Source organism: Physella acuta, unplaced genomic scaffold, assembly GCF_028476545.2.
Source record: "Physella acuta isolate Inbredline_101_S28 unplaced genomic scaffold, ASM2847654v3 ptg002184l, whole genome shotgun sequence".
Classification (NCBI taxonomy): Eukaryota; Metazoa; Mollusca; class Gastropoda; family Physidae; genus Physella; species Physella acuta.
The window spans coordinates 61,919-76,063 of NW_026733685.1; the positions used below are offsets into that span (position 1 = coordinate 61,919).

At 34.6% G+C, this 14,145-nt stretch overlaps 2 protein-coding genes across 2 annotated transcripts; both read left to right on the forward strand.

Moving 5' to 3' along the window:
• The first annotated feature begins 242 nt into the window (after positions 1 to 242).
• LOC131932472 (uncharacterized) lies at positions 243 to 1,061 on the forward strand. Its single transcript, XM_059289380.1, has one exon. It carries the CDS (start codon positions 243 to 245, stop codon positions 1,059 to 1,061), a length of 819 nt encoding a protein of 272 aa, XP_059145363.1.
• Positions 1,062 to 3,802: 2,741 nt separating this feature from the next.
• LOC131932470 (uncharacterized) lies at positions 3,803 to 10,597 on the forward strand. Its single transcript, XM_059289378.1, has 9 exons — positions 3,803 to 3,911; positions 7,994 to 8,198; positions 8,383 to 8,567; positions 8,676 to 8,807; positions 8,946 to 9,022; positions 9,121 to 9,241; positions 9,348 to 9,428; positions 9,570 to 9,691; positions 9,801 to 10,597. Exons 1-9 carry the CDS (start codon positions 3,902 to 3,904, stop codon positions 10,179 to 10,181), a joined length of 1,314 nt encoding a protein of 437 aa, XP_059145361.1. The 5' UTR covers positions 3,803 to 3,901; the 3' UTR covers positions 10,182 to 10,597.
• Positions 10,598 to 14,145: the final 3,548 nt, after the last annotated feature.

Here is a 14,145-nt window from a genome sequence, read left to right on the forward strand (position 1 = left end):
TTGAACACTGTGCACATCATACATTTAATCATAACACACACGCATGGGACTTTAGAATTACTGGTGTTCTGAAGGAATTACGAGTTCACTTGACTTATACAAATACATACTCATACGGGTGGGATGAAAATGCAGAATGTAAAAATAAATGGAAAAATGAGACTGAATGTGAAACCTGGGCACTCAATGGTGAATGTAAAATCAACAAACATTGGATGAGAAAAAACTGCAAAAAATCTTGCATGAACTGTACTGATGACTGTAGAAATATTTGGTCAGATACAGAATGTGAGAACTGGGCCAAGGCTAGCCAGTGTGAGATCAATAAGATGGATAAACACTGCCAGCAATCTTGCAGTGCTTGCTCCAACAGTACTTTAAATGGCACACTTATTAATTCTACATACACAGTGATAAATACTGCAGACACAGTGATAAATACTGCAGACACAGTGATAAATACTGCAGACACAGTGATAAATACTGCAGACACAGTGATAAATACTGCAGACACAGTGATAAATACTGCAGACACAGTGATAAATACTGCAGACACAGTGATAAATACTGCAGACACAGTGATAAATACTGCAGACACAGTGATAAATACTGCAGACACAGTGATAAATACTGCAGACACAGTGATAAATACTGCAGACACAGTGATAAATACTGCAGACACAGTGATAAATACTGCAGACACCGTGAAGAATGCTAATGTAATGCACAGTACAGCAGTAACATCTACTGCATCATCAGACTCAAATAATGAAACAACAAAGGTAACGTTGGTCACCACTGGAACACACGATCAACAAGTGAGTGTGTCACCATCAACCATTGTGTCACCATCAACCATTGCGTCACCACCACCCACCATGCCACAGCCACCAACAACGGCTAGGACTACATCAGCTCCAGTACTCAAAAAGCCAGCAACCTGCATCAACAAGTGGGGAGACAAACCCTGCGGCCTTTGGCAGGCCAGAGGGGATTGTAAATTTAATTCAGCCTGGATGAAACGCAACTGTGCTCTGGCCTGTGATAGCTGTGATACCTAAACTTTTGACTGACCCCAAAACTTGGACGTGATACCTCAGACTTTATTGACCCCAAGAAACCTGATGACCCCTTTCAACTTCAGTGACACCTCACACACATACCCATCAGAAACACCTAAAGATTTGAACTTGACTCCTAACAAAATACTTGTCAGTAACCATTAAAACAATTTGTAAAATAGTTTCTAGTAACCCCTACAGATTTTACTGACTTGAGAGGAAATCTTACCATTTTATTTGGGTATAAAATGGCTCATGTATTGCAATTGTTTTGAATGCCAAAAAAAATTATCAACGCCTTACTTAAGACAGCTGACAAAAGCAGACTTCGACTTCTTCATGATCACAATAAGCCCATCTCAGTACTAACCTCATTAGCATTTAGTTCACTTACCGAATGCTCACTTTCTCCATCAGCTATGATAAGTTTTTGAATAATTTTGTTACATGTTAAAATAAATCATATGAGTTAAAAAAAAAAAAAAAAAAAAAAAAAAAAAAAAAAAAAAAAAAAAATACGGGTCAGGAAAAAAAAAAAAAAAAAAAATAAATAAATAAATAAAATAAAAAAAAATACTCATACGGGTCCAATCGTATTCCTATATACACTGGGCAATACAAACACGGGTCGTTACATACACTTGTTGTCAGAAACTGCACGGGTTCGGTCCGTCTCCCCCTCCCCCGAGAAAAGCCCACCGCCCCCCGTCCCCCGAGAAAAGTCTACCCCCCCCCCCTGAACGAAATTGAATTTATATAGAAAATATTTTTTAAGAGTGTCCTCCCCCCCCCCCTGAAAATTTTAGTCCCCCCCCCTGAAAATTTTAGTCCCCCCCCCCTGAAAATTTCAAGTGCCCCCCCCCCCCCCTCCCGGAGAAAAATGTCTGGAAGAAACACTGCCCCCCCCCCCCCCATACCGGTCGTTCCAAATTCAGGCGTCTACACACACACTTGCCCCACACAAAAACCCCATTCCAGGTATACACAAAAGTGTGCCTGGACTTTTCGCTCCACGGTGAATGAAAACCTGGTTACGCCCCTGGATCCAGACTTAATACTAAAGAAATACTGCACCGTGTTACAGCCCCCATCCCGTTACTAGATCTTATTTATATTCTATTGAAATGTTTGAATCATTTGATACGATTTATCCAATTTAAGAAAATTAATTAGTAGCTAAAATTCAAATGTGTCTGTCATATATACAGAGGCGTCGCGAGGCGAAGGCGGGTGGGGGGGGGTGCGGATCGCACCGGTTAGAGTTTCTTCCAGGCATCTCTTCAGTTGAACGAGATTTAATTTATATAGATTATATTTACTTTTAAGAGTGTCTGCCGCCCCCCCCCCTGAAAATTTAGTTCGCCCCCTCTCCTTCCCCGAAAATGTCAAGTGCCCCCCCCCCCCTCCAGAGAAAAAAGGAAATAATGGCACCGGGTGACACCATTTAGGGGGTGATACCATGGCGAAAACTTGCAAAATATATAGAAGAAATACGCTTTTTTATCAGTTCAATTAAGGGTTAATTAGAGTTGTTCCACAAAAATGTTAATAACTGACTGTGGATATTAGACATCTATATTAATTGTGTACACTTTAAAACTATCACCCGGAGTGGGGGGGGGGGGGAAAGCACAAACTGCAACATTTACAGAGGAAAGAAGGTTTTGTTGAGTATTTGGAAAAACGACTAGGGAGGGTGACGCCAAAATCTAATAATTTACGATGAAAACGATGATTTTTGCACTTGAATTAAAAGTTGGATTAATATAATGTGCGTTCAAAAAAATTCATTAGGCAAAATGGGAGTGGGTGACACCAATTGCAACTATATATAGGCCTATGTTGACCGTATATATATATATATATATATATATATATATATATATATATATATATATATATATATATATATATATATATATATATATATATGAGTATGTGTGTAATAATTTGTTTGGGGGTTTGACACCTTGAGGTGCCGCACCGGGTGACACCCAACCTAGCGGCGCTACTGAATATACGTTCTAATTATTGATGATTAAGATTTAATTAGCCAACATGAAGGCTTTATCATACATGTGTGGGGCCTTGGAAATAATAGTTTGTAGTAACTAACCAAAAGAAATAAAATACCTATTGTAATGGATTTTTTTTAACTCTTAACATTTTGATACGTCCTTAGTAACATAATATCACTAGGCAGGGATAGAATTTCTGCGGGCATCTAGAATTTATTGGACCCTTCATTCTTGCATTTTTAACATGCCACCGGCTTCCGTATTTCTTTTTTGTGTCACTGCTTAGAAAATATTTCTGGAATTAATGCCAGCCTCGATTTCGAACCTGCCATGTTGTCACTTTTGAAATTTCTGATTTTTTAAAATTCTGCACAGATCACAAGATATAAAATAATCGTTTAAAAAGATTTTTATTAATGTTTCGTACAATTATTTTTCATGTTATATTTTAGAAAATTATATTTAACTAAGCAGGCCGACCGTTGTTTTATTAAAAATATGAATTGTGATTATATTATTATTTTACATTTATTCATTTAAATTGTAGATTACATGAGTTAATTAACAATATTCCTTGTACAGATAATTTTAACATGTGTTTTATTTTATTTATCGAGTATGTACGCATGCTTTTAATTATAGAATAATTATAAGTTGAAAAACGGTCTAAAAAGTAATAAATGAAATGAGAATACATCATTTTCACTTCAAGTACCTGGCCACTCTCAGCATCCTAGATTGAAAGTAGGTCAGTAGCTGATGCTGAGCTGGAAGTGATAAAAGAAAGAAGACTGACACTGCACGCATTATTTTAGACTAACCATGGCTTCATGTGAGTTCATTTTAAATCTTTCTATGTTAACCCCATTATGTTAATTATATCGCTCAAATTCCTTTAACTTCACTTGATAAACACTCATTTATGAGATGCGTGAGTACATCTCAGTTTCATGCATGCCTGCTGCGGTGCCGAAATTCCTTTCGCATGGTCACATGCCACTGGCCATTTCTGAGTGATTCATGCTCCAACTGCATATCTTTTTCTTTTTTTTAATTAAAACTTTTATCTAAACCTAGATCTTAATTTAGATGGTAGATCTATGTGTTGGAAAGTTGTTTTAAAAAGTAGTTTGGGCTTTTTAGTCCAGGAGATGTAGTCTACCAAGACAAGAGCTCTCAGAGCAAGCATGATTTCGAATTTTTAAAAATCATCCGGCCGGCGTCGGCTCTATTAAAAACGTCTTGATGAGTCAGTGTAATTTCGCACTGCTCAGCCTGGTCTACCTTTGTTAATTCTAGATCTAGTAGATTCTAGATCTATTTCTTTCTATCCCAATTCCTTTTCTTATTAGAATTCTATCTAGAAATCAGATCTAGAATCTAGATTCTAGACTCTACCTATTTAATTTTTTTCCCTCATTTTAAATTTTAATTAATTTTAAACTAGAATCTAGATCTAGAATCTAGATCTATTGAGTATCTAACTATCTATCTAGATCTAGGTCTAGATCTAGATTTCTGGATCTAGATTAGATCTCAAAATGGAAAATTCTTAGGCCTAACTAATTTAAATTGGGTTTATGTTCAGATTCCAGAGGGAGTCATTAAGTGATTTTCCTTTCAGTAGACTTAGATCTAGACGTCTAGATTCTAGATATCTACATTCTTTCTGTTCACCAGTCTCTCTCGATGAGTAATTTGTTATAGAACTGAAGATCTGCAATTATACTATGGGGCTAAGGTAGGCCAACAAGTCATATTGGCCTAGGCAAATCAACTAAGAAATTACAAGGGTTAGGCATAACTATTGCGTAGATAGTTGCACTGAGGATTAGTTTGTAACTCTCAGTTTGTAACTAGATCTAGATCTAGAACTAATTTATACTGAATATTAGCTAATGACAAGCATATGCCATCTAACTAGCAGAGCAATGCCAGATACCTTTAAAAAAACCATCATATAGGCCAGGCTATTGTTCTTTTTATTAAATCTTATTTGAAGTAGGCCTATTCATTTATCAGTTCAGTAATATTTTCGCGTGGCGTAAGGGGGCACTTAAAATTTCCTGAGGGCAGACACAACACTGTTTAGATAAGATCTATATAGGCCTACTTAAGCATAAATATCATTCTATTTTTTTCTATTTTGTCGGTGGGGGGCCAGTAGTGGTTTATTGCAACCAAGACAGGCATGGTAGTCCTATTTGCTGTAACTAAAAGTATTACAAGCATAAAACCTGATCCTGCAGTTTTATCAGAGCAAAATATTAAATTGGCATGGTGTTTAGTTTTTTTCTTCTTTAAAAACTTAGCTTTACCATTTCATCTTATATGCTTAGTACATGTCGGTGAACAGGCTTTTGAAAGATACCAGTGTCTTTTTGGTCCTTCTCTTTTGAACTATAAAACTACCAAGTGTGGGCTTACATTGATTACTCCCCAATCTCTTTAGTTAGATTCCCCTCCATTTTTAAACAATTTTCCTAGTTTAGTTTGTTGTTTTTATAGACCTAATATTCATAATGTAGTGTTCGGATGTCTGTTAGCCATGACTACTTTTTACTGTAGTCTCGTTCAACAGGTATAATTTCTGTTTGTTTTTTCAATTGTTTCTCCTTATACTGTCTGCTACTAACTTGTTTGTAAATAATTAAAACTTACTTAGAAGGTTATTTTTTGTTTGTTATTGTAAGTGTAATTTTCACTTTTAACTTTGTATCTAAGTCTATCCATGACTCTTCATCTTTTGTCCAGCTGAATTCAACCTGACATACCATTTTTTAGTCTGTTAATTCTCAATTATTTTTTTTTGTTCTTGTGTTAATCTATTTTTTACTCAGTTTATTACCACTTTAAATTGCTATTGTTTTCACATCATGTCTGTAGTAAATTGATGTGCCTTGTTATCACACAAGTGTTTCAATATATTTTAAGACAAGTCATGAATTATTGATATTTTTATTTTGCAATACTGTTTTAAGTTGAAGCCTGTTAACATACACAATTTTTTGTCTGGATAAGGCTTGCTAAAAGAATGGTGGAGTTATGTAGATTGTGCATGATTAACAAAAGGGCATATCTGTAATGGGCTGATGTTGTTAACCTTATACACACAATTAGTAAGAAGGGCAAAATGTTTAGGGCTAATAATGATCAGGGAATGTCGACATGTACAGTTATATAACACTACTGTATCTGGTATAATAATGGTTTGCTTGTATGGGAATCATTAGCTGCTAGTGTGTTCAACACATGGACTTCAAATATACATGGATGTAAATACTTTATTACTGAGGACTGCGCTAGTTTTAATGACTGCAGATTTCCTACTTATACTACTTCACAGTGAAGTGGCTATGCTAAAGGCAATGCCTTTTGTGTCACTGTAACTTTTACATGGAAGTAATTTAGTGCAGCAAAAGCCTATTACCTAAAATTATAAGGAGAATATTTGCCATAATATATTTTAATTTATATACAATTTTTATTTTATCAGTTTTGTAGAAGTTATTTTGTGATTTGAAATAAAATGGTCAACTTTTATATAGTATAAAATCAATTACTTGTAAGGTTTGAATTAGTTGCTATTATCTTTATTTGTACATGGCGCTAATCTAGTTGTAGCACAGGAGATGTGAATGTGGAGTCTGGCTGTGGAACCAGACTGCTATAAATAATCAATATCTCGGTGCATTGTGGGACTGAGAGTGGCTGAGCCTAGGCAGCTTTATGTCTGAGTGATGGGTGGGTCAGCTATTGGGGCAGGATGGGTAGCATTTTTAAGGTAGATATTGCAGTTCTTTAATTTACATGTACCATCCTATTTTCTTTATTTTGAAGAATATGGTAATAGGGTTGTAAGCTGTTTAGAGATGTTTTAAAAACAAGTTATTGATTGCATTTTAATAATATATTCAGACCCTTAAGTAATTTCAATGGGTCAATAATGGTATGTGCTGTTGGCGGGTGTTTTTATACTGCTAGGTCATGTCATTAGAAATGATGTTCTAGGATGGTTTCTATACAATCAATGCTGAGTCATAGGTGATTGATCATGTAGGTGATGTCATTTGCTGACATGCTTGGTAAATTTAGCTTGTGTGTTCCAGTAAGGCAATTTTTTGTTATAACTAGCTAGTTAGGAAATATACATGTGGTAGATATCTTTGTAGTTCTTGATTGCTTTATTGGAGGTGGTTTTCTCCACAGTGATTATTGTGTCAGTCTGTTTTTTTTTATTCTGAGTTGTTTCCATTGCCATGGTTCAACTTAAAACAGTCTGCAAGGCAGCAGTTGTTTGATTTCTCTTCTAGATGAGTTGCTATCCCCAGCACTAATGAGCCTTATCTTCCCAGACATTTTGGGTTAGCTATCATGATTCTAGTCAGACTACATTTCTTAGCAGTAGATCATATTCAGTCTTAATCATTGAGGGTTTATAATGTATATGTTTTTCTAGTCCTGCATTCTTTTCATCCTTTTTCATTTTGTCATAGTTCTGTTCTAAAATATATTTTTCTGATAGTCTATTTGAAGTCTGATGAATCTCTTCTTTTTACTAACCTTTTCACCACATTACTCTGAAACCTGTAACGCTTTGCTGCAGTGTGTTTAAAATCCTACCATCACAAGCTGAATGGGTCTGGGATGAAAAGAATTATATTATTGATTTTATTGATTTTTTAATTTCTCTTTTATGCTCTGGCTTGTTGCAGGATGGAAATGCTTGGCTACTGTCTGCACACTTCATTAGAATATACGAATAATTTGAATTTTTAGTGGCTATCTCAATATTTTAAGCTAATATGGTTTTATGAATTAACATTGACCAGTGCTTTGGCTTAACTGGATACATACTTGTTTACTTGTGTTACCTGCTCCTTAAAATATGTTGTTCCAATTTTGTGCTTTCAGTGGTCCTAGTTACAGATGCTACTAGCTTCACATCTGCTCACATTATCAAGCAGTTACAAGATGAAGGGTACCAGGTGAGGGGAACTGTTGCATCCCTGCAAGACGAAGATGCTAGAATCAAAGTTTTACAGGAACTTGTTCCTGAAGCCAAATATAAGCTGGAGGTTGTGGAAGTTGATCCTGCCAAGCCAGAAGCTTGGGAGAGGTAAGCATCAAATTAGTCTATTCTATGAACCCCTTTTATTTACTCTGCTTTGCTTAAGTCAAATAAAAATTACAGCTTTGATCTGGAGAATTTATATATATATATATATTATTTTTTCTGTTGCTAGGATCAAGCTTTACCAAACCCCACATTCTTTTATTCTGTATTTGTTTTTTTTCTTCAGTGCAATGAAAGAAGTCCAGTTTGTAATTCATGCATTAAAACCGATAGCAGCTTTACCTCCTGCTGCTGATGGTGAAGCACCAGTACAGCCTGCAGTTGATGCTGTACAGCATGTATTCAAAGCCAGTGTTGGTGCTAAGACAGTCAAAAGAATTGTGCTCACAAGCTCATATCAGACAATTACAGGTATGTGAGGTTTGGTCATAATGTAGTATTTTTCAGCTAACTTTCAGTAACTTTCCATACAATTTTAAACTTGATTTAACTGAACTCATTTTTGTTTTTAATCTGCAGCTGGACCCACAGCAGCCACAGATAAAGTTTTCACTGAAGCTGATTGGGCAGATGCTGAGACAGCGGAACCTCTTACCAAGTCTCTCATTCTCGCTGAAAAATCTGCATGGGACTTTGTTAAGGAACTTACAGGTACATTACATTTGTATGCTCTTAAATTTCCATTAAGTTTGGATTAAATATTTGCCCAATAATCATTCTATGGGAAATTACATTTTTGTTAGTTATAGATATAATACGTTGCTAAACATCAAAATATATTTCCTCTAGATGCAGATAAAATTGATCTCTGTGTTATGAATCCTACATTACCACTTGGGCCACCACTTCTTGATGCTCAGCCAGATGTAAGTTTGTACAGGCTTAACTCCATTTAATATTTTAGCTTTTTGACATGGTAATTTTTTTATTGTATATCCAATTTTTTCTTCTTCTTTGTTCCCAGGTTGTAAAAATGCTCTTGGATCGGGGCATTACTGGATGTCCCAGAGTTTCCTATTCTGTTGTAGATGTCAGGGATGTGGCTGCTGCCCATGTTAAGGCTCTGGAGCTTGATAGTGCTTCTGGTGGGTGTCAATTTTAGCAAGTCTATAGCTACTGGCGTTAAAATATAGGGGGCTAGCATTTTAAGTGAAGTACTCGTCAGACATTGAGATTGTTTTTTTTTATCAGGGAATCGCCACATTCTTCATGGTGGAAATTTATGGATGAAGGATATTGCTTTGGCCTTGGCTAAAGAGTTCAAGCCCCAAGGTTGGTCTAAGTTGATTATTTTTTAATTATGCAGTCTTTTTTTTTTAATTCTCTCTGTATTCATCATTTTTAATCAAGCATATTATTACCTGAAAGTTTATTTTGACAATATAGTGTAAGTTTTAAAATTATTTCTTTCAGGTTACAGTATTCACACCATGAGCCTCCCTAATGTTGCTCTTTGGGGGTTGAGTTTGTTCAACAAGACCGCAAAAACATTCTTACCTATTGTTGGTAAACAAAGCCAGTTTGATAATGCAAGGGTGCGTATTTTTCAACATTTACTTTGAAGATTATCTTATTCTTGATAATATTGTATTTTTTTAGACCATTTGAGTTGTCTTTCCTAATCTAAGATTGTATTATTTTCAGATGAAGGATGTGTTAGGTATTACACCCAGGGATGTGAAGGAGACCATCATTGAAGAGGCCAATGTTCTTGTTGAGAAGGGTCTAGTCAAGAAGCCCAAGAGGGTGCGCAACCAGGGTGCAGCCGCTGCTGCTGATGCAGAGACCAAAGTAGAAGAAGGAACAGAGAAAAAAGAAGAAACAATCGAGGAGAAGCCAAAAGAAAATGGTGATGTGAAAGAGGAAGATGGTGAGAAAACAGAAGAGAAAGGAGAAGAGAAAACTGAAGACAAGCCTGAGGAAAAGAAAGAGGAAGAAGAGAAGAAAGAGGAGGAGAAACCTGCCACAGAAGAGATCAAAACAGAAGCCCCAACAGAAACAGTGGAAGAAAAGGCAGAGAATTAAATAATCACATATTTCACACAGTCCAGTAAGGTAAAAGCATTTGTCAGCCTACTTGGTTTTTTCATGGAAGGGTGGGGAATTTGGAAATAGGTTCTTTGTTAGCTATTAAAATTGTCTTCAGATTAATTAATTAATTGAATAATAGTTTGTTGTATTTGCTTTCTCTGTGCCAGTGCTAACTTTAAATCATTATGGGGGGAAATATTAATTTGTATGGAAATATTTTTGTTTATTGTGCATATATTTGAAAATGTTACTTTAAAAAATCGCGTGTTTGATGACATAAGCCCCATCTTTATACATAGCCCACTAGCATTGATTGTGTAAATGGTGTATGCATTTGGAAATCTTTTTGTGGGTTATAATGCATTGATGGATAAATATGTGTCTGATATGCTGGCAAGTTATTGTCGACATTGGCAACAAATGGATAGGCTTGTTGAGATTGTAAGCTTTGAGCTGTATTGGATGATCTCTTGACAACTAGTTCACTTTCTTTGTTTAGCTGGAGGGTGTTTGCATGCTTTTGCAGTGTTTGAATGAGTCCACTCTATATATTCTTTACTGATTTTAGCAGCATCTGCAAGTTGTTTTTTTTTTCTTTTGACATATTTTTAAATAGTTCCCTCTCTCCTGGACAAGCATTTTGTTGTATGTTTTTGTAAGCCAGCAACATGACAATTTTACATTGAAGGTAGCAACTGTTTTAGTTCATTGTAAACCTTTTGCTATGTCCATTTCGTCCATAATTTTAGCTTTGGTTTGGTTTTACTCTGTGTACATTAAAAATTATGTTGAAACTTGTAACAATGCCATAGTTTACTTGCTTGTTACATTGTTCAAATTTCCACTTTCATATAAACATTGTTATTTTAATACCAAATAAGTCACTTTTTGTGGCCTCTTTTTAAAATAAAAAAAACAAGACAATAATACCCATACAGATAGGGATATAACTACTTCTGTTTTTGTTTCTATTTGCCTGTCCAATTGAAGAATTGTGTTATGAATTATTGTTTGTTTACAAATTGATGTCCCATAAGTTTGAGCACATCAGCTTACTGATTTTGATGCCTTATTCTATTTTAGCCTGTTTTATCTCTTCTTTTTAAAAAAAAATCCAAATCGTGAGCCAAATGACACAAGCTTTACTTACCTGTATGATAAATTACCTTGTTAAAATTGTTTAACAGAAAGGAAATTATAGAACAAATAGTAGATATTCCTTTTGCATACAGTCCAAAGACTGGCAATACAACAGGAATTTCTTATCTTGAAAGCAATCTGATGTACTTAATTCCATTTTTCATATTCCAAGTTTTTCATGGCTCAGTTTTTACTTATTTTTAACAGTGGATTAGTATGAAGTTTTTATGTTGTATTTGTTTTTAAAGTATTGCACAAAAGTAAGGCTAACTTATAGGACCAATTTTTATCATTTTTATAACAAAATCTGTTGTGATGGTTTTTTTTTAAATATGTACAGATCATAACAAATTTTAAAATCAACTACTGTGAATGTATTTTAAAAACCTTTTTATATGGCAATTGTTTGTTAATTTAGACACTATTTTAGCATGAAGCTACCCTACTTGTTTTGAACTGCTTGATAAGTTCTCATGTACAAAGTTTTTCTCCTTAGGATCATCTCTTGCCATGAGTTTTCTGTTAGATGTTTTTGGGTGTTTTACCTTGATCTGTTTTGTAAGCAGTGGTCCTTTTTCTAACACTACTTAAATTTGTATGTAAATTGTACTTAGTGTTTTAGTCATTGCTAAGCCGGTTTTAATCTCGTTTAGTTCCACGTAATGTATTTACTTTGCATTAGTATTATTTTATTTAACTTTTAATTATTAACGTATTAGTCAAATCAGTATTTGCTTATCTAATCAAAACAAACTCATTTTAAAGTTTTCATTTTAACTCTTATATTTGACATAAAACTTGTATTACTACTTGACAATATTTTGTGATTATACTCAATAATGAAGTACTTATTTTATTGCCAAATCAAAATCTGAAATCTTATTAGCTTGTGAATCTTATTTGCTATATTGGTGCTTTATTCACTAAAGGGTTTTGCTTTCACAGTTATTGATATTACTTTTTTTAAACAAAATTTAATGGTATTTCATCTACAGTCAGATGTTCTATTTTACTGACATTACTGTATCCAAAATTGTTTATTCCAATGACTTAATGCTGTTTGATATTTTAAAGTTGTTAATGTGAAAAGCTGATGTTCCCTGCTGTGTTCATTAGCTTTAAGTATTTTTTCTATTGCTGCATGGGACTGCTGCTTCTTCTGCTGTATTTTTAGTTGAGATGTAACCATAGCTTAACACTTGTAACACATTTCATAGCTAAATGGCTTAAAGATCTGGCAGTTGTAGGATATTATCTAAGCTAGTCCACAATGTGGTTGTGCTAGTATCAAAGATGACACTCAACTAAATGCAATATGAGGTCTGTGCAATTGATTATCTTCCCTATTAAAAACAGTGCAATCAATCAACTGAAATATTTATATATGTATACATTTATTTGATATTAACACTGGAGAAATCTTTTTTCATATAAGACAGTTTACATCACACTATTTAGTCGTAGAGTGTTAGCTTGCTGTACCATGACTTGGTTGGTGCTTACAAATGTATTCTCTCACCCCCTATTGTCAACATCTAACTGCCTTTTCAGCGGCCTGCTTTTTGCTCATATTTTGCTGGTTTTGTCATGTGCCTGAATTTTATACAGAAAGATGACTTATATATATCTACATGTATTGTAAAGCAATGAAGGCTTTTTTTTAATGCCTGTGCTAAAATCTTCACTTTTAACAGATGGATTGTAGGGTAGTTTTTTAAAAAAATCCATTTATGATCAGTAATAATACAACGGTCTCAGCACATTCTAGAGCTGAGGGGATCAAGGACAAGAGCATTCCATCAACTATTCAAACCACTTGTTTTCAAGTGGGTCAGCATTGTCAGCCAATCCATTAGTTGAGGAGATACCATCTGTAGCATTGTCAGTCTGATTGACAACATCCATTTGTGGAGACACCATCTGAATGAATGTTGATTGTTCCTAGCAGAACCACAAACAGTTCACATTAGGCACTTAGTTTAGTGTACTTCAAAGTTATGAGATAACTCATTTTAAATTGTCCATGTATGGATAGTAGGATGACCAAAGTTTTAGGAAGTATAGCTACAATGTATATGTGTGAGGTTATCATCTTTCTACTATTATGTGCAGCATTGGAAACTTTTGGAATATTTGTATTAAAAATTTTATTATGGATCTGCATGACAATTTTTATTTTATTTCTCTATATCTTGCATGATTATTATTTTTTTTTTAACTTTGTGTTTTAATTTCTTTGGTACTAGTCCATTCTAAATTTGATTGATTGTAATGTGTTTTTTTTTTATTTTTAATATTGATTGCAAGTTCTAGGTCAAACTCTTTTTGTGTAGTTCATGTACTTGCAAAACTTGTCAATTTCTATGTATACATTTGTAGGGATTTTTTGTTGTTGTTAATAATTGAGGGGAAATTGCTGACAGAATAAGTTGACATGATCCCAAGTTGCAATAAAATGCTTGAACCATTTATTTCAGTCACAGCCAGCATTCCTTGTTGCTTTGTGTGTCACTAGTCACCAGCCAGCTTGTATTATAATAGACCATTGGTTACTTTTTAATACCAGTCCATCAAATCTGGTGGAGTATAGTATTGACAGGTTGAACAAATCTATCCTTTACATTTTTGGGGAGTGAACAATACAAAATTGGGTTAGTGTGTCAAGATAGGGTCTTTGGGAGGGTCAAGGGATGAACTGATTAGAGTAGTAAAACAGTTGTGCAACAATTTGCTTTCAAAGTGTGGCCAAGTAGTGAAGGGGAATTCCCTTCCTGCTTCCCTGTGTACATTACTCATATTTTTCTTTTGTTTGTATTCA